The 26,360-nt window shown below is 34.3% G+C and overlaps 6 protein-coding genes across 6 annotated transcripts; 2 read left to right on the forward strand and 4 right to left on the reverse strand.

The window, feature by feature from the left end:
• Nucleotides 1-5,651: 5,651 nt before the first annotated feature.
• Nucleotides 5,652-7,079, forward strand: MadB (GATA-type zinc finger transcription factor). Its single transcript, XM_018443229.1, has 3 exons — nucleotides 5,652-6,610; nucleotides 6,672-6,763; nucleotides 6,832-7,079. Exons 1-3 carry the CDS (start codon nucleotides 5,705-5,707, stop codon nucleotides 6,896-6,898), a joined length of 1,065 nt encoding a protein of 354 aa, XP_018296558.1. The 5' UTR covers nucleotides 5,652-5,704; the 3' UTR covers nucleotides 6,899-7,079.
• Nucleotides 7,080-7,990: 911 nt separating this feature from the next.
• PHYBLDRAFT_140593 (DNA-binding WRKY transcription factor) lies at nucleotides 7,991-10,039 on the reverse strand (the record flags this gene model as incomplete). The annotated part of the gene is made up of 5 exons (XM_018430431.1): nucleotides 7,991-8,076; nucleotides 8,166-8,247; nucleotides 8,311-8,731; nucleotides 8,872-9,814; nucleotides 9,886-10,039. 5 exons carry the CDS (start codon nucleotides 10,037-10,039, stop codon nucleotides 7,991-7,993), a joined length of 1,686 nt encoding a protein of 561 aa, XP_018296559.1.
• A 3,992-nt stretch (nucleotides 10,040-14,031) lies between these two features.
• Nucleotides 14,032-14,535, reverse strand: PHYBLDRAFT_107391 (hypothetical protein; the record flags this gene model as incomplete). Its single annotated transcript, XM_018427995.1, has 4 exons — nucleotides 14,032-14,137; nucleotides 14,203-14,271; nucleotides 14,327-14,375; nucleotides 14,466-14,535. Coding segments are annotated over 4 exons (294 nt in total), but the record flags the coding sequence as incomplete, so codon positions are not given.
• A 3,965-nt stretch (nucleotides 14,536-18,500) lies between these two features.
• Nucleotides 18,501-18,805, forward strand: PHYBLDRAFT_140595 (hypothetical protein; the record flags this gene model as incomplete). Its single annotated transcript, XM_018430432.1, has 2 exons — nucleotides 18,501-18,608; nucleotides 18,713-18,805. 2 exons carry the CDS (start codon nucleotides 18,501-18,503, stop codon nucleotides 18,803-18,805), a joined length of 201 nt encoding a protein of 66 aa, XP_018296561.1.
• Nucleotides 18,806-20,038: 1,233 nt separating this feature from the next.
• PHYBLDRAFT_88166 (hypothetical protein) lies at nucleotides 20,039-21,436 on the reverse strand (the record flags this gene model as incomplete). The annotated part of the gene is made up of 3 exons (XM_018443688.1): nucleotides 20,039-20,873; nucleotides 20,959-21,183; nucleotides 21,258-21,436. Coding segments are annotated over 3 exons (1,239 nt in total), but the record flags the coding sequence as incomplete, so codon positions are not given.
• Nucleotides 21,437-22,374: 938 nt separating this feature from the next.
• Nucleotides 22,375-25,278, reverse strand: PHYBLDRAFT_62711 (hypothetical protein; the record flags this gene model as incomplete). The annotated part of the gene is made up of 12 exons (XM_018441005.1): nucleotides 22,375-22,482; nucleotides 22,552-22,746; nucleotides 22,842-22,973; nucleotides 23,044-23,595; nucleotides 23,771-23,839; nucleotides 23,899-24,065; nucleotides 24,127-24,270; nucleotides 24,329-24,441; nucleotides 24,533-24,654; nucleotides 24,725-24,809; nucleotides 24,881-25,056; nucleotides 25,141-25,278. The coding sequence occupies 12 exons, from the start codon at nucleotides 25,276-25,278 to the stop codon at nucleotides 22,375-22,377; spliced, it is 2,001 nt and encodes a 666-aa protein (XP_018296563.1).
• Between the last annotated feature and the right edge of the window lie 1,082 nt (nucleotides 25,279-26,360).

Raw genomic sequence — 26,360 nt, forward strand, 5'->3', positions numbered from 1 at the left:
GATAAACAATAAAGTATAGTAGCTTTTAAAACATATTTTTCTTATTTATACCAAGTTTGATTTGGGCTTGACGTTTGACTTTTTTTTTCTCGGGGAACACAAGGAGAGCTTTATGTTTTTATTCAACTGAATAAAAATAAATATGTTTTATATCATAATAGTAATATATTTATGCTTTGATATAGAGTAGTTATTGATTTTAATATTCTTATATGTCTGCTAATACTACTGATACTTTTAATATGTCAATCTTTGTTAAATAGATTGAACACAATAAGCTGTTATTTGTCACCGTAAAAGCCAAAGCTTATTTTTACTTTGTTTTAATAAATACACCCACATCAAAAAAAAATTAATTTTCTTTTAAAAATTTATATTTAACGGAACAACTGCGCCCCTTCTTTTCTTTTACTTCACTTTCTTCTCTTTCGGTTTTATCTTTTTGGTCACTTTAAATACTCTGGTAAGTTTACTTTAAAAAACTGAACGTTTACTAACCCATTTGTATTTATATAATTTTCTTTTATTACATATCCTACACGTCTTTTATGAAAAAAATACACTGTTAGCAAGTATCTGAGAGGTTCAGGTAATTTTTTTTCCAAACACAATATGAGTAGCTTGTTGACTTGTTATCTTTTTAAATTTCACAATGCTAGTTTTGATAAAGTAAGCACACTTCTTTATTCTTTGTATAATACATTTAATTATATGTCCACAGTTCAGTCAAAGGTAATAGCAATTATTTTGCAACATTCAAGTATCTCGTTAATCATTTTTTTTATTGAAGTACCATATAATTTTATCCCAAATTATATCTGACTACCTATCGTATAAACTCGTGTCTATAATATGTAAGTATGATACATATTTTAATGATTTGACATATGCTAACAACCGCATTTTTATTCTATACTTTTTTTATCGATTTATTTAATAATTAGTAATCAAAACATCATTATTACTTTTTGACAATTCTATCGCGGATATTTCAAAATGTCTTAACATGTAAGTATCCATGCATATATCTATAAATCAATAGAAAATATTAATAAATTCATTTTTTATTTTAAATGCTTAAAATATAGCAGTCACAAAAAAGTCTAAGGAAGTCTAAAGGAAATGTCGATAATATCATCTTCAGTCAAAGAAGTATAAAATCAAAGATAATCGCGATGAATACATGAAACCAATAAGGTGGGAAAGTATAGTATAAACCGCGTCATCAAGATCTCTCAAGCTATCCAAACATGTATATTTAAAGAAGTATTAGTAGTGAACGTTAAATAGTTAAATTGTTTTTCCAACCATTCAAAAATCAATAAAAATCAATTCTTCCATGATATTCTATTTCTAAAGCGTCATCTTTTGATGATGTCAACAAGCTTTCTAAAGCTTTTAATGTTGCATATCAATAAAATAAAAACGTATCGACATATATTGGACATATTTTGGACATATTTTGGTAGAATTAGCTGGAGTTAAATAAATATTTCAAGCATAAGAACACTTTTTAGAGGTGGTGGTTTTAAATAATAATCCATATTTAGCAGGATTTAAGCACAATTCTTCATAATGGATAAATTTATAGCCGAAATACTAAAGAATTACAGCATTTTAAAAGCATACGGTTGTTATTCTGTCCATTAATATTGGTCATATATTAGAATCTAAATGCTTATCATTTGGTATATCAGCAGTAATATATTGGAATCTAATATTATACATATATTATACATTAATCCTATCTTTTGGATATATTTTAGTTTAAGAGTCTAAAATCCGAAGTCTCTTGCAGTGTTATATACTCATATAAAAAATATGCATATAAATACAGTTTTATTTCTTAAAAGTTGTACATATTTTATTTTTATGTTCTAATAAAGCATAATATATATTCCATTAAAAAGTTATATTTAATATCTGGGATCTTGTTATTATGAGCAGTAATTCCACCTTTAAATCTATCAAAAATACCAGTGAAAATACAAACTTTAAACTTTGGGCTCATTTGCTTTCATTCTCTTGTGAGATATTCAGAATTGATTTTAGCTTAGTTTCTCAATATAAAGGAAAGTAGTTACTATGGGAGTGTTATTTATTAAAGAGAGTCAAATGATATTGTTTATATCTGCTACTATTAAAATACATGTTGTATAATGGTTGGTCGACACTGTATACGTGTGTAATTCATATATGTCTAATGTGTAGCAGTTCCGGAGATTGCTAACTTGTCAGGATTATTAGCAAGAAGAAATCAGTGTTTGGTTGTTGAGTCTGTTCCTCACTCACTTATTATATGTATACCACAACTATGACATAAAAATCGACAAGTTATAATAAGATATATATTTTTTCTGTTCATCTCGCTATTAATAACGTACAGTATTTATTAATGTATGCTTAGTGTAAAAAGTAAAAGAAGGTAAGAAACAATATTCTTTTTCAGTTTTGATCATTCTGAGCAGAATTTACTAGTACGAGTCTATTATCTGGTCAAATATTTTTTGGTAGCCAAATAAAAAGGATTGTCTCCAATACGCACCAAGAAGGCAACCACATATTTAGAAACAATAGGTTTTATAAGCAACATCGAGACAGTGTGGCTGTGCTTATGGAATAGCAATATTTTTTGAGATTCAAGTTTTCCACTCGGCTAATAATATTCTATGTCCCAAAGGAAAAGTTCCTAAATCTCCACGACAAGATTAAGCATACACTACACATAGCTCTACCTTGTCAATAATTATCCTCTTTAATTAGAAAATCCGCAATAATAATGCCAGTCTTAAACAAAACATTGATACAAATCCGTTATTTCTATTGAGATTTATCTGTGATATTTTATATATGAAAAATAGAAAATAGAAAATTTAATAAATATAGATATATAGAAATACTTTGAAACTATATACGAGTTGCCTCAATTTATAAATAAAGTGATAATTTTTATAAGAAAACACAATATTCTCTGGTCACTATGTATTTAGTTTCCTAAGAATTTATTCTTTTACTATATTTTGATACTAGAGCATTAGAACTTCCTACTAAATTAACTCAATATAATTATGTCATGCGTTATCTAAGAGTTTAATATAGTTATATCAATACTCTTTGAGGTATTATATATATAGTACTAGCTGTAATAGCCATTTATTTAATTGCTTAATTATATATATATAATATATTTATGCGCTGAAAATATAATAGCTACTAAGCTATCTCAATATGAATATATTTTTATATGTGTTAAGTCCGACAATAATACATTTGGGTCACTTCAGTACCATTACAACTACCATTAAAAATAGCAGCTTGGAATCTAAAGTGTGTGCTTAAACATACTTTATAGGTTATAATCACTCATACGAAAGCCTAAAACGGCTTCCCAAAATGACACTTTCATAAACCATTCGGTGAACTTCCCCAAACTTTGTCTGGTAGCAACTAAAAAAAAATCTTGTGAAATACGGAAGCCCTCAGAATAGGTTTGTCTCAAGACAATATATTGTTTCTGGTGGGGATTTTGAGATTTTGAGCTTTCAAGCTAGAAGAGTCTGTCTGTTCATGATGAATACGTAAGTAAAGTGGACGATAAGGGAATATTAGGCAGACACAATAATCCACAATGGTCATTTGACAGGACCTGCATCAGCTACAGCATACAAATGAAGATGTTTTTCCCGCCCACTATCTCCCATTATGCCTTTAATCCCATTAGATAAGAGCGTCGAATATCAAGACATCCTTAGGAAGAGATAATGAATTAAAGGTACATAGAAAGAAATATAATATTAAAGAAATAGAAAAGTGTGGCCTAGAAAGCCTGAACCTCATTTTCAGGATTTTTCCATTTAGATAAGCTGTATATTATGACTTTTTCAGCAGAAATTATAACCAATTACTATATATGCCTAAATGCTGAAAACAAATATCAAGCTTTTAGTACTTTTTTTGAAGTTTTTTCTTTATCATTTGTGTTCGTTAGAATTTTATATAATTTTTTAATAGCATTTTTTTTATCTTATACCCAAGTATATAATTCACAAAATATTTAGCCAATGTAATGAAATAATAGAACCATAACTTCATTAGTTAAAAATTAAGAAAAGTTAGAAAAGAGTCTGCAAATATCCATGTTTATTTTTATTCTAATTTTGTTTCAAAAGGGATTCTCACCAGTATTTAATCCAGAGAAATGAGAAATAAATAAATAAGGAGAAGAGCAGTTTTTCAAGAAGAAATTTTCGTTTCAAAAAACAAACAAAAAGTACAATGATACGAAAACCACAGAGATTTATATATAATATATATCATAAACTTTGCCCATATTCTCTTTTCTGAAATAGATTATTAATGCGATTGTAATCGATACTATCGATATTATCTACCCTTAATTTCTTGATACAAGAGCTTATAATTCTATTGAGGGATACCTTTTTTTGTTATCTTAGCAGTTCAATAATGGGATTTAAAATTAAAAGTAGTTTTAGTATAATGATTTATTAGGATCGTGTAGATTTTTTTTTTAAAAAAAGATATATGTATATATATTATTTATTCTAGAACATAAATGTGTAAGGGCTCTATTAGTAAGTATGGATCAAATAAAATAAAAGTGCTTTATGGTTTATGCACCAAACAATGGCTCACAAACCTTGGACACATCTCTAAATTATCCCTTATTCTGCATAGGGGCATAAAAAATAGGCTAAAAAACGGTACATTGTGTGATAAAGTGGCATTGTGGTGCATAGACTTGCTTCACAGAGCAGACTGCAAGGGTTATCCACCTTCGTGAGTACTGAAGTGCGTAGTCCTGATACATAATATATCTGTATACTCTTTAGATAAAAGGTTAATTAAAAATAAACCAATTTTGGGTAGTAGAGCTATATATATAGTCGTAGAAAATTCAATGCTTTCTTTAGCTTTTATATGTATATAGACAAGACTTGATTTAAGCAAGTACGCTTCTTCAGATTTTCTCAAATTACATCTAGCATTATAAGAGTAAATAAATTCAAGCTTATATAGCTTCAAGAGGAGTAACCATGCTTAAATCTCGTGCTATAAAGGCGTACCAGACAATAATCCCTCACGTGGTGAATAATGGTGTTTGTAGTACTGAAACTACATATGGGAATATACAGGCTGCAGAGAAGAATAAGGTTTTTCTTTTTGGTGTATAGAAACCCAGTGTTAGTCTATTTAGGCTAGAAAAAACTACTTTTATCATGTATAGGATGCCTTGTTTTGGCATTAGGCTGGCCAAGATCTATCAGGGTTCAGGGCATCTAGGCCACATAGTTTCACACACACATACACACACTTTCTAGGAGTAGGAAAAGGCCTTAGATAGAGTGTTTTCTAAAGTTGATATCAAAATATAGCTAGGAGTTGCTTTGGATTAGTCAACTCGTGCTAAAACTCTAAAGAATAAGAAATAATTTACACCCGCCCCTAAGGCAAATCCGTAGGCTCACAACAACTGTTCTCACACAGTGGCTTGTTGCAGCTGAAAGTAAAGGGGAGGGGTAAAAAGAAATCTTCCCTCCCCCTGTTAATTACAACACCGACGATTACTATTTTCACATATAGTTTAGCATATTTCTCACAGCTAAAAAATGATTGATATTTCTATTTTATATAAATAAATTCCAAAAACATTATTCCTACAACTTGTCTTTCACAACTCATCAAGATGGAATCAGCTCGTCAACCTCAGCCATTGTCATTCATCATGGAACCTAGTGGTCCAACACAGGCTCTTGTTCCTAAACCCCCAACCACAGTCCAGGCTGAATTCACTCGACGCAAGAACTGGTCACAAAGCATCTTAGATGAGCTCCGAGATGTAGTTCATGTACTGTCTCCCAAATTCAAAATCCTTTATTGCTCTCCAGCCTCAAGTGAATTTCTTGGATACCAGCCCACCGAGCTTGTCAATCATCTCTTCACAGAGTATCTTCATGTTGATGATGCTGACACATTCTCCCGGGAATTCCGCAATGCCAGTGCCGAAAACAAGCCATTCAAAGCCTATTACAGATTGTTGAGAAAAGACGGAAAATACACTAGCCTGGAAACACGAGGCCATTTCTTCAAAGGATGTTTCTTTGGTCTTGCTCGATGCGTCCCTGCCCAGTCTACTCGCATGATGGACACATTCCTGGACCTCAAGATGGAAAATGAGATACTCAAGCGTAAGCTTGTCAACATGAAGCAGAAGCAACAGCAGCAGAATCTTGAGTCAGAAAAGAGCTCTCCTATCACTAGTAGCAGCGAAGACAGATCAGAGACCGCCGATATGGATGATGATGAATTTGATGGCGACTTTGACGAAGAAGAGTTCCTTCCTAATGCTGCACATGTGTACACACCTGGTGTCAACACTTCATACGATATGCTTGAGAGTGTGTCTCTATTCACTGGTCTGCGATACGACCTGGGAGAGCGATCCCGGGGTATCTCCCTTGGTCTTGTTGGTGAATTGACGACTGTAGCACAGCTACCCCCTTCGATGCCATCAACTATCAATAGTATAGAGAGAGTAACAGTCCACGATGAAGATGAAGAAACTAACGAGCAACAGAAGAGAGTCAAGAAGGTACTTTTCTTTATACTGATGTATGTTCAGGTGCTTGATATTAATCTGCAAACTGGTCTAGAAACGTATCGAGGTTGAAGCCCCAAAGATCTGTACTGACTGTGGAACAACTTCTGCACCCGAATGGAGAAAAGGTCCTAAAGGCCCAAAGACGTATGTATTGAGCTGTTGATTCTTACTATAAAACTATCTATATATATTTGCTGACCGAGAAACTTTAGACTATGCAATGCATGCGGATTACGTTGGGCAAAGACAAGCAAAAGACCAGATGGGTCAGACATATAAGTACATTATAAAGTACACACGTATAGTTGGATACATACATATGCATATATACGTATACATATAAATTGCATATGTGTATACATAGCTATTCAAGAAAATAAATAAGCTTGCAAACCACCATTTTATTATTATTATTATAATTTTGAAGTCAAAGTCAAAATCGTAAAATTTTAGGTACCCTAAACCCATAGTGTATAATCGCTATCGCGAAATTGAAATATAAGAGAATTCCAGTTTAACGATGTAAATCTATATTTTGAGCTGTAAATATAAAATGATTGAAGCTCAACATTTTTTATTGAGATTGCTGACATTTGCATAATTTGTCCCACATGAGTAAAATGTCAGAATTATTATTATTATTATTTTTATCAGTTGTAGATTGATCGAAAGTTTTTTTATTTCTTTTTTCAATATAAAAATATACATGTATAAAAATTCATATAATATTAGATGGGCTCTATTTTACGGGTGCGAATTATCGAAATTATTAGATATATTTTTTGACAGATCAATTTATTGTACGAATAAATGCATTATTGTTTATAAACGCGAAAAACATCTAGAGTGGAATAGTAACACTATCAATAAACATGACTTTAAACGCGTAAAATCTATAGGGTGTCCTTACTAAGAATAATTCGAAGCCCACGGATCAAAGTGGCAAGTGATATAATACAAAAACTCTCCTTTCCGTTAGATTTTTCTTTAACGCCAAAATAATCAATTGAATCATCGTATTATAATAATATGTTTATGAACCGAACCATCGGCTAAAACCCTTGTATTTCCTATTTTTAGCCAAGTACACCAAGTATTCTATTTCTTATTTTGCACCAAAAAAGAAGAAAAAGAAAACCATATTGATCGTATCGCCGCCTATTTCTGTTTTTGTTTTCAATAATCTTTGGAGACACGAGCATTTCACAAGCCAAATCATGAAGAATCCGATACATTTTTCCACCTAAAAAAGACGAAACATCGTAATTTTATCACACAAGTAGGCCCCTACCATAGAGTAATAGTACAAAATAATAGGGAAAAATAATTTTAAAGAAATGATAATAATATTAATTAGTTATGCAGCTTCACTCATCCTATTCGTGAAATATCCTGAGAAGTCAAAGCACTGCACTGACCATCAGAAACTCGGATTTTATTATAATTTTTCGAGCTATCTTTATATATATATAAAGAAGGGGGGTGCCCAATAGGGATAAAAGTAGCATGCTCTACTAAATATCGATAATATGCTTTATCCGGTTACATTCGACTAGATGTTGACCCCGATATTTGATAAGATACTCGCCGTCTTCTTTAAATGTCACCGTCTTATTTACAGAGCAGCCCTAATAAATCATATAATGAAGTCAACAACTAAAGAGAGCAAACTATAATTTCTCGAGTATTACCTTGCTGCTGTTCGAACATTTATAATATATACTTTTATGACCTGACTTTCGATGAACTGTATTTCCGTTGTTTTTCCATAGGTACTCATCGTTGTACGGGAACTCGCGCGTCTCAATAATCATAGAAATGTTTTGCATCTCGCGCCTTCTTCTTTTAGGCCGAGCAGAATTAACAAGGTCCATATTAATTTGATAAGGGGTTGGAGGTATTGGAATCTTTGCAGGCGTCGTAATTTCTATCGATTTTTTTGGCAAGACTATATTTCCGGATTGTGTTTCTGAATCTAATCTCGAGAAATAATCACCGTTTCCAAAATCAAGACATTCATAGTTATTTGTCTTTTCATTTGAATCGATATTCTCGGTCGAATTCCTTTCCTCGATATCTGTACATCTTGAATCGAGATTATTCTTTGAAGAGCTACAAAAAAGAGTGAACAGATAAATAAATAAATACAATTAAACCACGTATTGTCTAGTTTAGGCTCAAGTAATCACATATTTATGTAATAAGTACAATTAAATTGTACGGAGGTAAATGAAACAAAAAGAGTACTTTACCTAGATGAACTAGAGACCTTATCTTGGTCAGATATAGCAAGCGAGGCATGATAGGGAGTAAGTACAGGCCCGGTAGTAAGATTGTAATTATTCTGCCGTTCTTGTTGTGTTGGGTCAAATACAATTTGGGAAATACGCTGATGAGAAGTCGCACTAATCGGTGGAAGCATAATTGAGCTTGATATCGAGAACGTCGACAAGAGGTTGTTGATAGAACGAGTACTGTCTCTTCGTGCGGGTGACGTATTAGAGTCTGGGCCTCGAGGCTGAATCCTACTTAATGGCCAACTTTCACGAGTGGGAGGGTCCGCAGCACGGCCACCGTGTAGAGGATAGGGTGTAGGATGGTTGAAACTATTTCTTTTCCTGATAATGTTTGATTCGGTGAGATGCGAGTCCGCGGAATTGTTGTAAACGGAATACGGTTGGTAGGACGAGACTCTCAAATGTGCGGATGGAATATTAACTCCATTTGAAGGTTGTTCATTTGCAGAGCCCTTTTCACTTGGTATTCTCGCTGGGGCCGATGTTCCGAGTATTTCAATTGACGGTGGGGTGTTTGTACGAGCTTCAAGCAAATTGAAGTCAGTTTCGTTATTTTGATCGACTGATGTGGTTGTCTGACCAGTGCTAGCTCTCCAGGAGCGTACAGGAGCAGAGGTCTGATTAACATCGATCTCGGTTTTATTGCGTGTCAGGATATAGTCTATTTCTTTTTGCCTGAGCTTGGCCTCTTCTGCTCGACGCCTGTCTTCTTCAACTTTACTAGATAATATAAGCTCAAGAAGCTCTGGTCGCTCTCCATACTCTTGGACCACCTTTTCAAAATTAAAGAACTCCACAGGTTCTTCCGTTTGCTTTAGCATTCGAGTTTCTGTAATTTGAGAAGCGTTTGAATGTTTGGATGTGAAGGACGAATAGTTCGGTGAATTAGTTGAATTTGCTATACAAACATAAGATTGTGAGTCACTTGAAGCATCATTATTTTTCTTTTTCTCACTATCTTTGGTGTACCTAATGAAAAAGAATATGCTTGGGGGGAGAATGCTTTTTCTGGAGTTTGATTAAAATAGGTATCGTTTGCACGTTGTCCCGGTGATATGGGTGAGGGTGGTTGATGTCGATGTGAGTTATTTGATTGAAAAATAGAGCGGGTATTTGTTTCCATGCTTATTTTTTTATTTAAGCAAGAACTATTTGTTCAAAGATGCTCTTTATTAAAGGCAAAATAGAAGTAAAGAAGATAGATAGAGATAGAGAGAGAGAGAGAGAGAGAGAGAGAGAGAGAAAGGAAAAAAGAAAGAAAGGTTATAAGAAAAGAACACAATTGACCTTGTTTGAACAAAACAGGTACGTTTATGAGATTGCATTTATTCTCCAGTCACATAAATGAAATACTAATCACAACTCCCAATAAAGGCATAGGATCTGTACCAGCTCTTTAAACTTAGGAGACGAAGATGGTTTGTCAAGGTCTCAGACACAAACCAGGGTAAGCATCACATGATGGGCTTGCTCCAAGCATTCGTCTCCACAAATCACTATACCCCGCGCTCCGTATTCTTCCCTGTCCTCCCGAAAATTAGCCCGCTATACTTATTGTATTTTTATTTGTTTCCCGATCCCAGTGTTTTCCACCGTACCTAAGCCTATTGACAATGCCCAAGCCCTTAGCAAGACCATCGCCATACACATATATATACAAACATACGTCTTTGCGTTTGAATATATAAATAAATAAAATTTATTGTATATATAGTCGCAAATAATCATTATTATTAATATAATAATTGTCTTTTCTGATCTATATAATATTATCATAGTCGTTTGAAACAATAGTGCGTATTTAGTAATTTATTTATTTTACCCCAGATTTAAGAAGTATTTATATTACGATTATTAAAAAGTAAATAAAAAAGTAAAAGTAAAAGCAAGAGTAAGAGCAAAATAATAATTAGATAATCTGTATAATAAATAGGTACATATATAGTGCGGTGAATTCAGAAAATATTAATTTACCTTTTAGAAATACCATGGAAAAATATACTCAAACTGGTGTGTGTGTAAGAGACCTTCGTTCAGTCAGTATATTTTGGCCGTAGGTATTAACGGACTCCAAAATATATAATTATCCAGCGCTGGCATCTTCCCACGCCTGTACTTGTATTTTTGTGATTATATGCTCAATAATACCTACTATGTCTGTGAGCACAGTCCATCCTCTACAAGAATATATATTATGGTAATAAACAGTAGCAAAAAAGAGCATAAGTCTGTAAGTTATATGATACAAACAATATGAACTCGCTATCATCTGTGTTTAGTGAACCATTGTAGACATATTACTGTGTTAGTGTTACCCCACACTACCTTTTTTATGTTTTTTATTTTATTCAATAGTTGGCTCAAATATATGTACACTTAATAGGTCTAATAGCATGCCTAATACTTTTTGTATAGTTTTTTTTTTTAGTTATAGCCTTTAACTATACTTCTATATACTTTAACAAGAGAAAACTTAATACAATTGACTAAACAAAACATAATATATATTATTTACAAAATCTTTTTTTTTCCTATAGTTATCAGAAATTTTAATAATAATCGCCTTTTCTTCGACAAAAAAAGAAAAATTTCCGAGACTAAGGGAAGATATAAGGAGCATATATAGATAAACAATAACTATAATAGATAGAAAATAGTATAGATCGTAAGCTTCAAAGTCCTTGTAAAAGTTTTATTTATATTGACAAAAGAGAGCTAAAAAAAACACCTCTTTGGTTCTTCTGCTATTCACTAAAAACTACCACTTGTACAATACAAAAAATATCTATAGTTCTAGTCTGGTAATATTCTGTAATACTATCTTTTGGTCACTATGGGAATTGTCTGGAAGGTAATACTGGTAAGCACCTAAATTATGTATCTAAAAAAGAATACATGTGAAATCGTGTAGAATCATGTAAAATTATGTAAAAAAACCCCAGTTTTTTTTCACCGTGTATACGATTTAAATATTAGGCAGGGTTTACAATGCTAATAGCCAAGATATCAGAGAATGAGCAATAACAGCAAGAGTTTGGAAGATAATAATAATAATAAGTTATCAGGGCGGGACTTTCACGAGGCGGAGTAACATCTTCCCGGGGTTTACTGTGGACCCTTTTGTCCCTACTTTTACTCTCATTCCTTCCACTGACTCAGAAATCCAGGTATTCCTCATCGATTTTTATATTCAATGACTTAATAATATATTCAGTCCAATAAAATCAATATAAAATTTCTCATGCACAAAATGAGCCTCTTTTTACCAATGGTCACCCTCCTTTGTGACCAGCCTTGTGTCTTGCACACGAATACACTGTTATTATCATTAAAAAAGGGAAGCAATGGAAATTGAAATAGTAGTAATATTACTATTTTACAGGCTTAACTAGGCTCGCTAACCAACTGCTTTGCTGCCAAACATATATTAATTTATTTACGATATTTGGCTGTGTGCTGTTACAGTATAGATAAAACTGCATTTTTAGGTTAACTTTTAATACTGTCCTGTACTTTGCTTAATAAAACAGTCAAAACCGGAGTAGCCATTTCTTATATTTGTATTTTAAGCCATATTCTTTCTTGAGAATGAAGTAACTTGTGTCCCAGTTAATATGTACTTTAGAGTTTTTTTTCTTTTAAGAAATATAAATATCTTTATTTTAATTTAATCTTGACTACAGGCTTATATCTTTATCCTACAGCTTGTTAGACAAATAAAAAAAGCCAGGATCTTGACTGATTTAATAAAGAGATATACAATATATTTTTTTGGAATTAATAAAATATAGTTGTAATATATAGTTTGTATACAATCAGGATGAACTGATTTTATTATTGTTATCTATAGCACATTTGACACAGGATCATAATAATGTCTGGATCAAGGCATTCCAATTCCAAAAAAAAAATGCCCCGAATAATTACATAATATTAATATATAGATTTATTAAGCTTTGGGTTTTAACGGATACTAAAGTGCATGCTTGTGTATACATATAAATAAGAGCTACGATACAGCAAGTGATTAAACTACTCTAAGCTACTAGCAGGGATTTCACAACAATAATCATAATCTTTTTGTATAATTAACACTCTTTTGCTCGAACATTAATATTTCATTTTGGTACTAGATCGGTTTTAGGTTCTAGAGTGTTAAGTTGCTAAGTAAATGGTTGATATATGCGTTCTATGCCATGTAGCCTTTACACTATTCTTTAGGGAATCTAAATATTATTTCTCGTACATGTCACTTAACATACAATATCCCTTTTAAACCAACCTGTCTTTAAAAATCATAAACTTCAAATGATTATATCAAGTTACTCAGTTTCAGTATTTGATGCCAAGACCCACCCACATGCTTAGATTGATAAATTTACTTATTATTCTGTTTAAAGTATTGTATAGACTTTGATACTGTAGTGTAATAATCAACATAGTTTGCCCTCTCTCTTATATATATAAGACACCATGCTATTTGAAATATTTCTATGATATGCAAGCTATTAAAGTGTATAGAAGCTCACAGATTGATTCTGGCAATCTTATAGAAAAATGAAGGTTTACACTCTTGTTAATTGATAACATAAAGCAGTTACATATATATATGTATTCCTTAAAGCTATGACCTGTGTGATTTATTAAAGTCTAGTAATCCAGTCTTTTGGATCTTTCCTGTTAAAACCTAAAAACAAGTTTTGTGACGCGCATATTTTATTCTTACCCAGTAATTTATATAATAGAAACCTGAGCTCTAATTGCTTCTTGCAAAAAAACGGATCTTTCCTGTTTCTGCGATTACTACAGCTGTTAGCCTTTTGAAATCAATCACTTTTTCAAAATAATCGTAATTAAGTAGGTATTCCAAAAATATAGAATTGTAAGATTGGTTACCTATTACACAAAAAGAAGTCCAACTAAAATATTGATATATGGATAAAGACTGCACTTCCAATCTTGTGAGTCAACACCAAATACGCTACGACCATACTTATGTATTATATGATATGAAATTTACATGTTTTATTGATGTACATCGCAGAGAATATACAGGTATTTGTTTCAAAAATTATAACAAAGGATGTCACCACCCTTTAAAAAAGAGAGAAATCCTTAGTTCTGGATGGAAGCCTCGGTGTTGTAGTATTCCTCAACCTGCTCCTCAGCATGCTTCTTGGCCTTCTGCTTGTCAAGGTAATCAAGACCCTTGGTCTCGATGCTGTATTTATAACACCTTATCAGTATTTATTCTCCCACAGACGTTTTAAAGCCAAATATACTTACAGCTTGTCAAGGGCACCAGCGGCAAAACCAGCAAGGAGCTGCTTGGCCATGGAGTGCTCAGCGGGACGACTATTATAAATAATGAGACACAATATTCTTCTTTAGACAAAAACAATAAACTTACCCCTCCTTCTCGCAGTGCTCGTTGTAAGCCTTGACGGCCTGGTAGGCAGCTATAAGCAAATAGAACATGAATGAGATTTTGTAAAAACGCGTTTGTTTATAGCATATTGATCGCCCAGCACAAGGTTTCGGATATTTACCAGCACCGGCAATAAGTTCGTGGGTGAAGGAGCCCTCGTGCTCGCTTTCCTGCTTGTTGACCTCTTCGTGTTGGGATGAGAAGCTATCGAAAAGACCCCTGGAAGAATAAAAATTGTTTAATACATTTGTCTTGTAGAGTATAAATTGGGTTGGACCGGGCTGGGCTGGGCTGGGCTAAATGATGGATGGTTGATGATTGATACTTACATTGTGATTTAAGAAGAATAAAGATAAAGAAAGAGTATCTGGCTGACACAAGACAAAAAATATATTGAGTCTTTTATAGCTTCAAAGGGTTTACGTGACACACACAAAGGCACAACCTTTGCCAAGCAAACCGTCCACATTAAACTACAATTTCTTTTTCGTCAAAGAAGCGTGATTGTATGCACCACATTCTGAGTTTAACGTAAATTGTCCAATGGACGAGCTAAGATTTCTTGTGTACCTGAATGCGCCGCTTCCGGGCTAAAATTAACTCAGGTACAAAAGCCTTCTTTTGGTATAGACCGAGTGTTCTACCGTACTCAGTCAAAGCTGATTGGGTATTAGGACCGGCCGCCACTCGAAGGTATCGATTTAAAGCGTATTTTATAGTTTTTATGTACATTAGTTCTGTACATCATTGTGGCTAAGCTGGTCATATACAATATATATCAAAGGAATACTTTTTTTTTCTCATACAAGAGTTTCAAAATCAATTCCAAAACGTTCAAGGACAAAAAATCGTACCAAAGCATTTTGAGACAACTACGATATTATTAGCCATATATTACATACGCGTTTTGCAAACACGAAAACCTTTATCTTGCAACAAAAATATCCAATGCTTAACAGTAATAAGCGTTTATAATGCTATCGGAATTATATATATATTCCGTGAATAGTCCAGCCTATTTTTTATCTATTTATTTATCTATTTATCCAGATATCCAGACTGAACCTTCTTTATTAACATATCTTGGTTAAGATTGCAATGTTCTTTACACTAGTATTAAAGTAATGATATCAAAGAGACACTTTGAAAATACTCATAGTGATACATAACAGCAACAGCATATTTGATTTTGTAAAATATAGAGTGGCTCAAGGTAGCACCGAGAATCTCACTATGAACGGATTTCCTTTTTTAACTAGAATAGCGATGGAACCCTGTCAATCAACGTACTTGAGAGTTCATACGAATCATTTTCTTTCGATGGACTATATGATCTTCGGGTGTATTGGTACTATTATTATTATTAAGTAGATTTCCTTTGTGATTCTGATATTAAAGATAAAGGTAAGTAAGAACTAAACACCCAAAAATAAAGAAGAGAATGAAGAAAAAGCGACGCGGAGTATACACTGTGTGCGAATGTCTATACTTTCGCCTGTTTATTCCTATTAGGCTCTGAGGTTACATGCAATTGAATCATTCCGGAGCAGCGGACTGCCTTTTCTTGTGATCAAATAGACACTTGATTCTACAGAATTATAGTATGTGCTTGTACTTGAGCCGTTCAACAACACACTTTCAAAATGTATGGGGATTTAACTCTTGGAAAAGAAGTTAGATGTTTTGGCAAGTTTCGTAAGTCCTTTCTGGTTAAATAGCTTTACCATGATAAGAGTGTTCTAAGTTCATACTGATACATTGGTATTTATACCGAAATAAAAGCTTTGATATGTTTTTAGAGCAGACGAAAAAATCCATTTTTGGGTGAAAGACAAAGAGTGGGCTATTTGCTTGATTACAGAAACGGATAAATGGCTAAACACCATCTTATGAGCCCCACACAACTTTAATTCGAATGGTTATAGACCTTTGGCACAATGCACGATAATAGCTGTAAATGTTATTTTTATAGTACTTCTTGACTGTTTATCTCTCTGATTTACTCTATCTTTATTTTTAACAGGGCCAATACTTTATAGAACATTAGCCAAACTATGCTTTACACATGACATTTTTATTAATGTACAATCCTGGACTAATACCATACAATCTATTGCAGCTAAGCCTTACCACATAAGTACATACATATTTAATAAACGACGCTGTATATTCAAAATTTCAATTATTATTGGCATAGGATTGTTGCAAGGCGCATAACTTATCAACTGTTTTCGCAATGCCGGATTTTTAATTTATGCCGTTTCTTAATCCACTTTAGTAGGGTCATATATAGCCAATGGAATCATTAGGAATAGTGTAGAGGGCTTTAAAAATATCACAACGCCCAGCGAGCTACCTCGACAGGTCCACATAGAATGAACCAAAAATTGAGAACAAATGATGTAGATAAATATGATACAATCCAATCTCTAGCCACCTTACGAGGACAACATTTTCAGGATGGGAAACTACCTTTTTTTTGCCGTACTAATTTAGTGGGACTACTTGTCCGAGGTCCGATGTCTTTCCTCCAATCCTTCATAGTAAAACGATATATCCTGAAATTCTTAATTCAATATTTAAATATAAAACTTTCTTTTCTATTGTATACTCATATCATAAGAGCCAGTAATCAATTGTATTAAAGCATATTATCCTTCTCGTAGATAACAAAGAGACGTCTGTGCTCATTGCAGATTAGCAATCAAAAGTTATTCTGTTAATAAGTACTTTATAGAAATCACTTCAATACGAATCCTATCAATAAAAATACCCGTTTTTTTTTCTCAATGGAAAGGAGTATTTTTGCCCAAGACCTCTTCCTGTCTCATCAGTTGAAGGTTACAGTGGTATAACAATAGTAATTGCAAAAACCCAGGTGTTTTTACTTGTAACTAGAGATAATAAACCAACTTGAGTATACTTTAAATGTGCCATAAGAAAATGGTACGCCATTTCCTGTTGGGATATGATGTCTTGAAGTAACATGTTAGGTAACTACTTTATTATTCTCTATATATCAGTTGAGCCAGTGCAGGTAATATATGACTTTAAGTATAGCTTTACATATTTAAGAGGATGTTTTTACACATAGCCAAAGCTATTATCCTGCTTTATATTAAAGTATCTTTATTATGATAAGTATGAATAATTAGGGACCAGATATAATTATTCGATTCTTCCCGCACCACAAATTGTAACTTTTTTTGCCGGCATTGAATGACTCTATCTGGTCCCTAAGGATCTATTCTTATTATAATAATTAATACTAGTCAGGATACAAAATATTCACGAAGATTTTCTTTTATGCTTTGCAAAAAAAAAGTGGATGATAATTACTTACCAGTTTGTGGTGTCAAACTCTGGGAATATAAGTTGGTGAAGGAAAGAGAAAGACATGGTACGCATAAGAAGGCCAATAAATAGGAAACTATTCAACAATATTGCGCCACAGTCTGATGAAAACAGCTCCTTATGATATTCTGCGTAATTGGGTATTGATATAGTGCATATGTGTCTAACGATTATTTCTTTATTGTCAAGTCTAAATTCAAGGTTATTAATTGAATACACAGGATTTGTTTTTTTTTGTATGAGACAACATTTAATTATTAAGTTAATAAAAAATCGGTCGTACTTCCTAAAAGAAGGAGAGGTAGATGTATGGGGAGAGATTGATGAACACACAAAGCGTGGAGACGATGTAGTAAGCTAATACGTACAAAGAGAAGAGGAAACGACAAAATTATAGAGAGGAAGGAAGCAGGATTAACAAAAGAAGAAGAAAAAGAGAAGATATAATACAGGTGAAAGTAGAAAGTAGATGGAGCACAAGAGTGAGAGAGTTAGTCTAGGATATGAGAGGACTAAAAAAAACTGAAGCGATTTGTTCACAGAAACAACTACATTGGCAGGAACAAAAGGCACATCGTCAAAAATTGTGCGCCAGTACGCTTTCCAAACTGCGGCAAGCACACCATCCGAACCATGATAGGAGTCAATATGAGGAGGGGAGGGAGGGAGGTCGAGAGCATAAAAGGCACGAAGGATTGTGGATGGCCGGGCTTTCAGGACACACCGTTTTGCCCTGAAGAATTAGAGAAAGACACTGGGCCACGGACATGTAGTCGCAATTTATTAGTCCGGTTAGATAGAAATGTCGTGTCCCACCAGGAAACGTCGTTCCCGTAAGATTGCTGTTGAACAATCGCTGTCTTCTGAAGAAGAAAAGCCATCATCACCTTCGTCCGATCAATACTATGAAGTAATCAAATCAACCATTTGTTTTTTGAAGTCTATGTTTTTTTTAAATAAAAAGTCGGGTTCCATGTAAACATACAATTATTACTTATTAGGGGGTTTCACCAGTTCTGGATGCTTGACCGTTGGATGTATCGGTGGTTTAATACAAAAAATCCTCACAAAATGAAAATTGAGCACCCAAGCATCCAGAGCTGGTGAAACCCCCATAATATGTGTTGGCTCATCTTAGATGTCTAATACAGCCTTACCGCGTTTTATGTTATGCCTAATACTTGGCAAAATATGCTTTAAAGATCAAGAGTGGCTTACAAGCTGTTGTATGTTTCCTTTTACCGAATATAAAGACACCAATAAAGGCATGTGCTCACAAGAGCCAAAACTAAAGTTTATTTGACTAGATCCAAAAAGAGCAACTATTTGCATAATCTGAAGGTCCTTTCTTTCTTTCTTTATGTATTTATTATACGTATGAATCCTAATATATTACAAAACTTAATATAGATACAAATATTTAGTTAAATAATAGTGAACCTAGTAATAGTAACAATAATAAAATGGAATATAGAAATATAGACGGATTTTGAGTAACGTACCACTAAGCAAAATTAACAGCACAAAAGCAAGAACTACCTTATTTTCCAGTAAAAACAGTAGTCATTCCTTTGGTATCTCCCACACAACCGAAGGGGAATTGATATTTGGGTTTATCTCCAGAATTAACGCTTTTAGTCTAACTTTTTATAGGCATCTTTGAATACACATTTGGTACAGTGAGAAATAATTAAGAAAAAAAAAAGTACCAGCTGACACTACTATAGTACTATTGTTTTCATTCAGTAATTCCTACTCCAAAAATTTGATACTTTACCTTATATTTTTATAGAAGCATTACACATATCGATATCTGAACTTTTAAATGGGTAAAGGGACTTTATTAAATATTTATTGTATTTCAATATCTTATTTCTCAAGAGAGGTAACCAGACAAGTAATCGATGAAAGCCCAAACAATAATAAGTAGTAAGTAGTAAGTGGTAAATAGTAAGTAGTAAATAGTGGAGTAATACGAGTGATAGTCACTGATGAGAGATAAAAAAATAAATAAAAGATCATATAAACTTTCGCTTATTCATTAACCAGCCCCAAGGTACTTGAGGATTAGGACAATAAAGAATAACAGAAAAAAAAATGATAAGAAAGAGGGTAGTAGCATCAAGCTGGGAGAGGTAAAAATAAAATAAAATGAAGATAAAACCTAGTTAAGAAAGGATTCTTGGCGTTTTAGGCAAACTCATGCTTGTCAGAGGTGACTTCTTTGCTAGAGGTTTCAACAGCCAAGTCCTCACCCTCAGGTCGACCACCAACCAAAGTAATAGGAACCGCCTTGTCAATCAAGTTATCGACATTCTCTACTGTCACCTCAGGAACTGTCCAGCAGACAATGTAAGTAAGAGCAAGGCCAGCGACATTGAGAGCAAAGACAATGATAAGTTCGGTCATGAAAGGGGTGTGGATGGCATCAACCTGGGAAGCAATGGCATTTGCAGCATTCTGGATGGTTTTGTAGAAACCACCATAACGTGCAGCACGCTCAATATCGTTTGTCATTGTGCCGAGTAGCCAGTAAATAAAACCTTGGTAGATAGCATCCGCAAAGCCAAAGAGAGCATATAAGAAGCATATAGGGCCATAACCATCATCGAATACATCCATGGGGGCAAATCCGGGAGCCTTGACAGAAGTACGGTTAAACTTCTTTTGGACAAAGATAGCACCAACCCAAATTGCAACAATGAAGACGAGAACAAAAGTATTGCCAATAAAAGCACGAGCTCTACGGCCACCTAGACGAGTGGAGTCGAGAAGAAGACCAAAGACACCAGCACCGATAATCTGGAAGAGCCAATAGACCAAGTTGTTAAGACCGCGGGCACGAAGAACAAAGAATCCTCCACCATTGTAGACCTGGAACTGATAGGTGTAAAACCAATTTGATCCAGCAAAAAGAGGAATGAGGACAATCATGCGCCAGTCGAGGAAAAGGCGGAAAACCTCAATGGCTTCACGACGCCAGTTTGAGAACTTGTGGAGAGATACAGGTGACCCATCGTTACGGATAACCTTGTGAGCAGGCAAAAGAAGAACGGCAGTACAGGCACCGACGGCCATGATGACCATAAAAGCAATGTATGTGGAAGTTTTGACACTGCTTGCAGCGTTGTTCCAGTCGTTAGCCAAGGGAATGGCAGCACCAAGAGTTGCACCCCTATTATAGAAATATGTGGTCAGTGTGTGTAAAAAATAATAATATTATGTGACGCACTGTGGATCCTCAGTTATTAATTACTTACAAGTTAAAGATCATCCAGAAAATGGAGAATGATTTTCCCTTTTCAGCTTCTGAAGGATAGGACATCATAATACCGGCCTGGGCAGTCCACAAAAAACCTGCACCAATACCAAGAATAGCACCGGCTGCAATAACAAAAGCATCGTTAAATGGGATATAAGAACCGACGTAGAGGACGTATGCAAGAGCAGCGGGAATGATAACACGGATACCAAACATGTTGTAGCTAGATAGAAAAGAAGAAATAAAGAATGAGTTAAACGCGCCGACCAGAGAATCAAGTTGATATAAAAAACTTACACAGGAGCACCGACAAGAGAGCATACAGTAAAGGTAACAGCAAGAGCAGTATTGGCATCGTTGGCAACATCGGTAGAAGATTTACCACCACCACCCATGCCGTTCAGGGCATTGAACATTCCCGGGCAGCAAAAGCAGATGAAGCCGACCAAGAAGACTTGGAAGTAAGGACTGTTGTAGCGAAAAGGCAGTTTGGAGGCTAGGCCACCAGAAGGAGATAAGGCAGTTCCCATTGTTGAGTAGGTAAGAGAAAGAGATGCTGTACTCAAACAAATCGAACAGGGTCGCCTATATATATATTATACCTAAAAAAAATTCGACAGCTGGTTGAGCCTGAGATATCGGTGGGACAGGATGCGAAAGATCAGGTTGTCCAGGGTCCTTTGGGTAATTAAGAGCGAGGAAGAGATTGGTACTTCTTAGTTAGATTGTCCTACGTTGTTCGTGCTGTTCCGGAACAGTGATTTGGTGTTCTACCCTGGTTTGATCTCCCACGAACACACTGTATATCTGGCATGGATATACTGAGCTGATTACGTGAGATATATTGTGTGAGAATAGGCCCTTTATCTTTCCCTCCCTTCTTGTACTCACAACGTGATATATTTTGTGAGTCGTGATAGTTGACCTTTTTTTCTTCAAGTGGTGTGTACGGGTCCTTCCCTGGAAGAAATATCAGGGGTAGGACCCTTTTATCGCTTGTACACGCATATGGTTTGTGATTTGGAATATTTAATTGGCAAGGTGACTTATTTTCTTTCCTGGAAAAAGTACACTTCTTGTGCCCTTATTCCCTTGAGCACAAAATGTGAACCCTGAAGAGGGTAGTTCTGGAACGAATTCCGGCTGACCTAATATCATACATGCGCCAATTTTTTATTTGATTTCGAAAGGAATAATGTGTGTATACAGAGTTTAGGGAAAAGAAATAAATAATAACAGTAATAACAGTAATAACAGTAATAACAATTATAATAATGAGAGTTGAAAACAAAAAAAAGAGGTAAATGAAGGGTTATTATTATTGCTATTGCTATTACTATGCTTGAAAATCCCCCCCTTTTTTTTTAAAAAAAAATTAATCAGATCATAAACTTCAATTCAAGATGTCTATCATCTATCGTCTCTCGTTCTTCTTGTACTTGATAAATGCTACCAAGTTGGTCAAAGCTTCATCAGCTCTAGAACGCAAATCAAAGTTCTTTCGGCGATCAATGGACTTGACCTAATAGATCAATTTTCGTTAGAATTGTTGTAATTTTTTTTGTTGATTGGTTCCTTTTTCTTTACTTACAATTGCGCGGTAAGCAGGTAAGATAGATTCTAGTTCCTTGATCATGTTTCCCTTGACAAAGATAGGCTCATCATAATCGAATGCGCAGTCATTGTAAACATCGTACATAAAGTTGAGCACCTCAACTGCTAGTTCTGGGGGAGTTTGCTTTGTAGGGATGTTTCGCAAGATGTCTGTTACATAGATAGCAATGTTCTACCATGATTACAAAATAAAAGTAAGCTAATGATAACACACTAGATATTTCGCACTCAAATGATAATGAAACTCCTCGTGCTCGTGAAACTTACCTTATTAAATTCGATGTTTCCCTGGCGAGTAGCAATGGCACCTAAGCAGCCGATAATCTTGACACGAATAGATACAACAGGAATAAGAGTACATGTGCGGCACAATACTTCATTATCATTAGGACCAAGAGGCTGTATACAATAATCAACATCAGAATCAGAAAAAAAAACAGATTATCAAGTTTGAATTGAATAAACTTACAGTATTGTTCCCAAGACCTCTAGCCAAAGACCAGAGACATCCTACGATTGCCTCCAAATTATCAGCCAATATATCGTCAGCTCCACCATTTGCAGGTGTCAAATCATAGAGAAGTTTAATGAGCCAAGTCCAAGTTTGCTGAGCATCTGATATGTGCTCCTTAAACCAGAATTTTGATGGTACATCGTTCATAGCCAATAAAAAGTTGTTAAGGCATTCTAGTGACCGCAGATGGGTCAGGGCTAATCCTTGTGATACCGTTGGTACGATGGATTCTTGAGGGAAGGACAGGGGAGTTGGTGTAGCCAAACGGATCAGGTGGGGGAAGATTTGATAAGTAAAAGCATGCATGACAGGGTTCGATCGAATCAAAGCATCCTCGCTTGCAGATGATGTGCCTCCAGTAAGAGCAGATACTTCACCCAAGATATCCTCAGTATCCTCATCCTCTTCTTCAATAGGTTCACCCTCATCATCACCCATAGTTTCATCAGCTTCCTCCCAGCCATCCTCTACAAGTAAAAGCAACGAATAAGGGTCCATGAGATTAAACTATGTACCACAATTGATTTTATAGTACCTTCAGTATCATCTTGAGTACAAATGTCAGCCAAAAGTTCGAGTGACAGCTGCAATGTAGTAAGGCGTTCCTCAACACTTTGAACATATCTCTGCATTTATATAATTTGTTAGCATATACAAGAGTCCAATATACTTAAATATATACCTCCTCTGCGTTAACAGGCTGCTTGGGTGCAGGTGTAATCTCACCAGTCTCTTCATGTTTAGTAATTTTCTATATAATCCAAAATTAGCCATATTTCAATGGCACTAAGCTTTTTTTTTTGTACATACACCACTGTTAGCAGCAACTAAAGATTGTTCAGCGGCAACCTGAAGGTCGTAGTCAAGAGACGAAATCAAGACAGGCAAGACCATCTTGTTCAATTCAACCAAAGGATCCTGATCATCATCCCACGAGCTTGACATGCGCATAACCTCACGTAAATTCATCAAAATGGCTGGTTTTTATGTCAGAATTTCATTTCTTTTTCTTCTGATTATTATATACACAGCACTTACCACATGCAAGAACACGGACAAGTGTGTCCTCTGGACGAGTGAATTTTGTAAGAATGCCAACAAGAGTGCTAATATACTCAGGATGATTCTGGAATTCAATGTAGATGTCCTTGTTTTCGTCGGTCAAGGTAGTCAAGCATTGTCCTAATTATATTATAGATAAATAAAGATGTATTGATGACTTTTTCGTTTTTATATTTACCAGCAGCAACAACAACACGAGTAGGGCATTGATCAGCAGCTGACAAGAATGAAATCAAAAAGGTAATAATATTAAGACGGTTGATAGCCTTGATGTACTTATCAGAGGCCTCACTTTTTTTTTTAAAAAAAAAACGCAAATACACCAATTAATATTCAATTTTCCAAATAGACTTTTTTTAACACTAATAGTAATAATACATACATGATACTCCAGACAATATAAATGAAGTTCTCTGCTACATCCCAAACTGTGCGACGTTTATCTTGGTCATCATGATCGGCAAAGGGAGCATTTTTCAAAACGAGATCAATGGTTTGGGAGATCTATTTCGAGAAAAATATATTCCATATAAGCATTGTTTTACATATCCTTATATCCACTCATTTACGTTACCGTGGGCAACAAAGCAGACAAAGGTGTCAGAATATCGCGTGCATAATAATCGTTGGCAACGACTGGATCCACAGAAACAAGGTTTCTATTCGATTTATTAAATACCTACAATATCTCTTTCTCTCTCTTTCTCAGATAATTATTTTAAAACCATACCTCAATGTACCAAGAGTTTCTTCCTTGACATCCTGATTGCTGTCAGTCAGACGTTCGATGAGTTTAGGAATAATACCCTTGGACAACAAAAGTTTGCGAGTGGCAGCTCCGGCCATGACAAGGTTCGAAATGCAAGCAGCAGACCAGGCACGTTCAGTTGGATCAGGTGAAGAGAGCTAAAGTGGAATTGAGTTGGTTAACTTCCTCTTTACTGCAAGTTAGGATCTTTCATATATATATATATATATATATATATTAACCTTTTCAATAACAGGCATGACCTGCTCAGGCTTAGGAACATCCTCGGAAATTCCCTGGCTGACACCGGCAGCAATGCGAGCACCGAGAGGGTTCACTCTGTTTTTCGTGATCTTGCGTCTTTGAGGTTGCTTTCCCATTTCCGAGATGTATCAAAAAATGATCAGGTACAGAATTACTCAAAAAATTTAAACACTCGTTTTCCTTACTACATCCAGCTGCTTTACAAAAAAAGTAGTGGCTTTGCATGACTGCAAAATTTACAAGGTGCGATAGTTATATGAAATCTTGTAGAGATAATTACAAAAAATATGATACACATATTCTTCAATGGCTGATACAAGGGAGTTATACTGATATTAATGGCTCAATATCCAGAAGCTATATAGAGAATCAACTTGCTGATAAGAGATTTTCATTTAATGTTTATTGCTTAAATTTACTTTTAGTAGCTTTGTGAATATATTGGGAATAATATATGTAACAATCTACAGCGTATAGCATTGTATTTGGATTATATTTTATAAAATAGCTTTCTTTTTTTCAAGGCTGTAATATTTTATATTGTATCATAATATATATATATATATATATAAATATATATACTAACTGGCAAATATTGTCTTATATAAATATAAACAGCTTCATAGATCTCTTTCGGTCATTTTATTTAAAGTACCAGTCAGATTGACGGTGCTATAAAATCCAAGTAGCTTAAAAATATTTTTGCAGATTTAAGATTATAAAATTAAAAAAGAGGCCAGAAAAGTATAATGACTAGTGGCAAATATACTCGGAATGAGGACAAACTTACAATAACTATTTAGATATTATAATACCGATATATAACAAGCTTTGATTTGCCACCCAAGACCATCTTTCTCGATCCACTTTAATTCCTACCTAAATAAATAATTGATAGAAGATTGTATGTATAAACTAAATGCTTTATATTGCTTCGTTTAATTCATTCAAATATTAGATTCATTGTACCCTACATATTTTATTGTCATATGCTATGCTGTGTTATATAGAAATTGCACACAAGCATGTGTAGCTATCTTATTTATTTATCTATTAATAAAATTATAATTTGATTTTCTCATGATTTGAAATAAAACTCTTTTATAAACACTACACAAAATGTACAGGTGTTTATTATTTTTTTTTCTTTCTTAAATCCGACCTACCGGAATTAACCACTATAATGACTGTAAGAAAA

The sequence above is a fragment of the Phycomyces blakesleeanus genome, assembly GCF_001638985.1.
Source record: "Phycomyces blakesleeanus NRRL 1555(-) unplaced genomic scaffold PHYBLscaffold_3, whole genome shotgun sequence".
In the NCBI taxonomy this organism is placed as follows: Eukaryota; Fungi; Mucoromycota; class Mucoromycetes; order Mucorales; family Phycomycetaceae; genus Phycomyces; species Phycomyces blakesleeanus.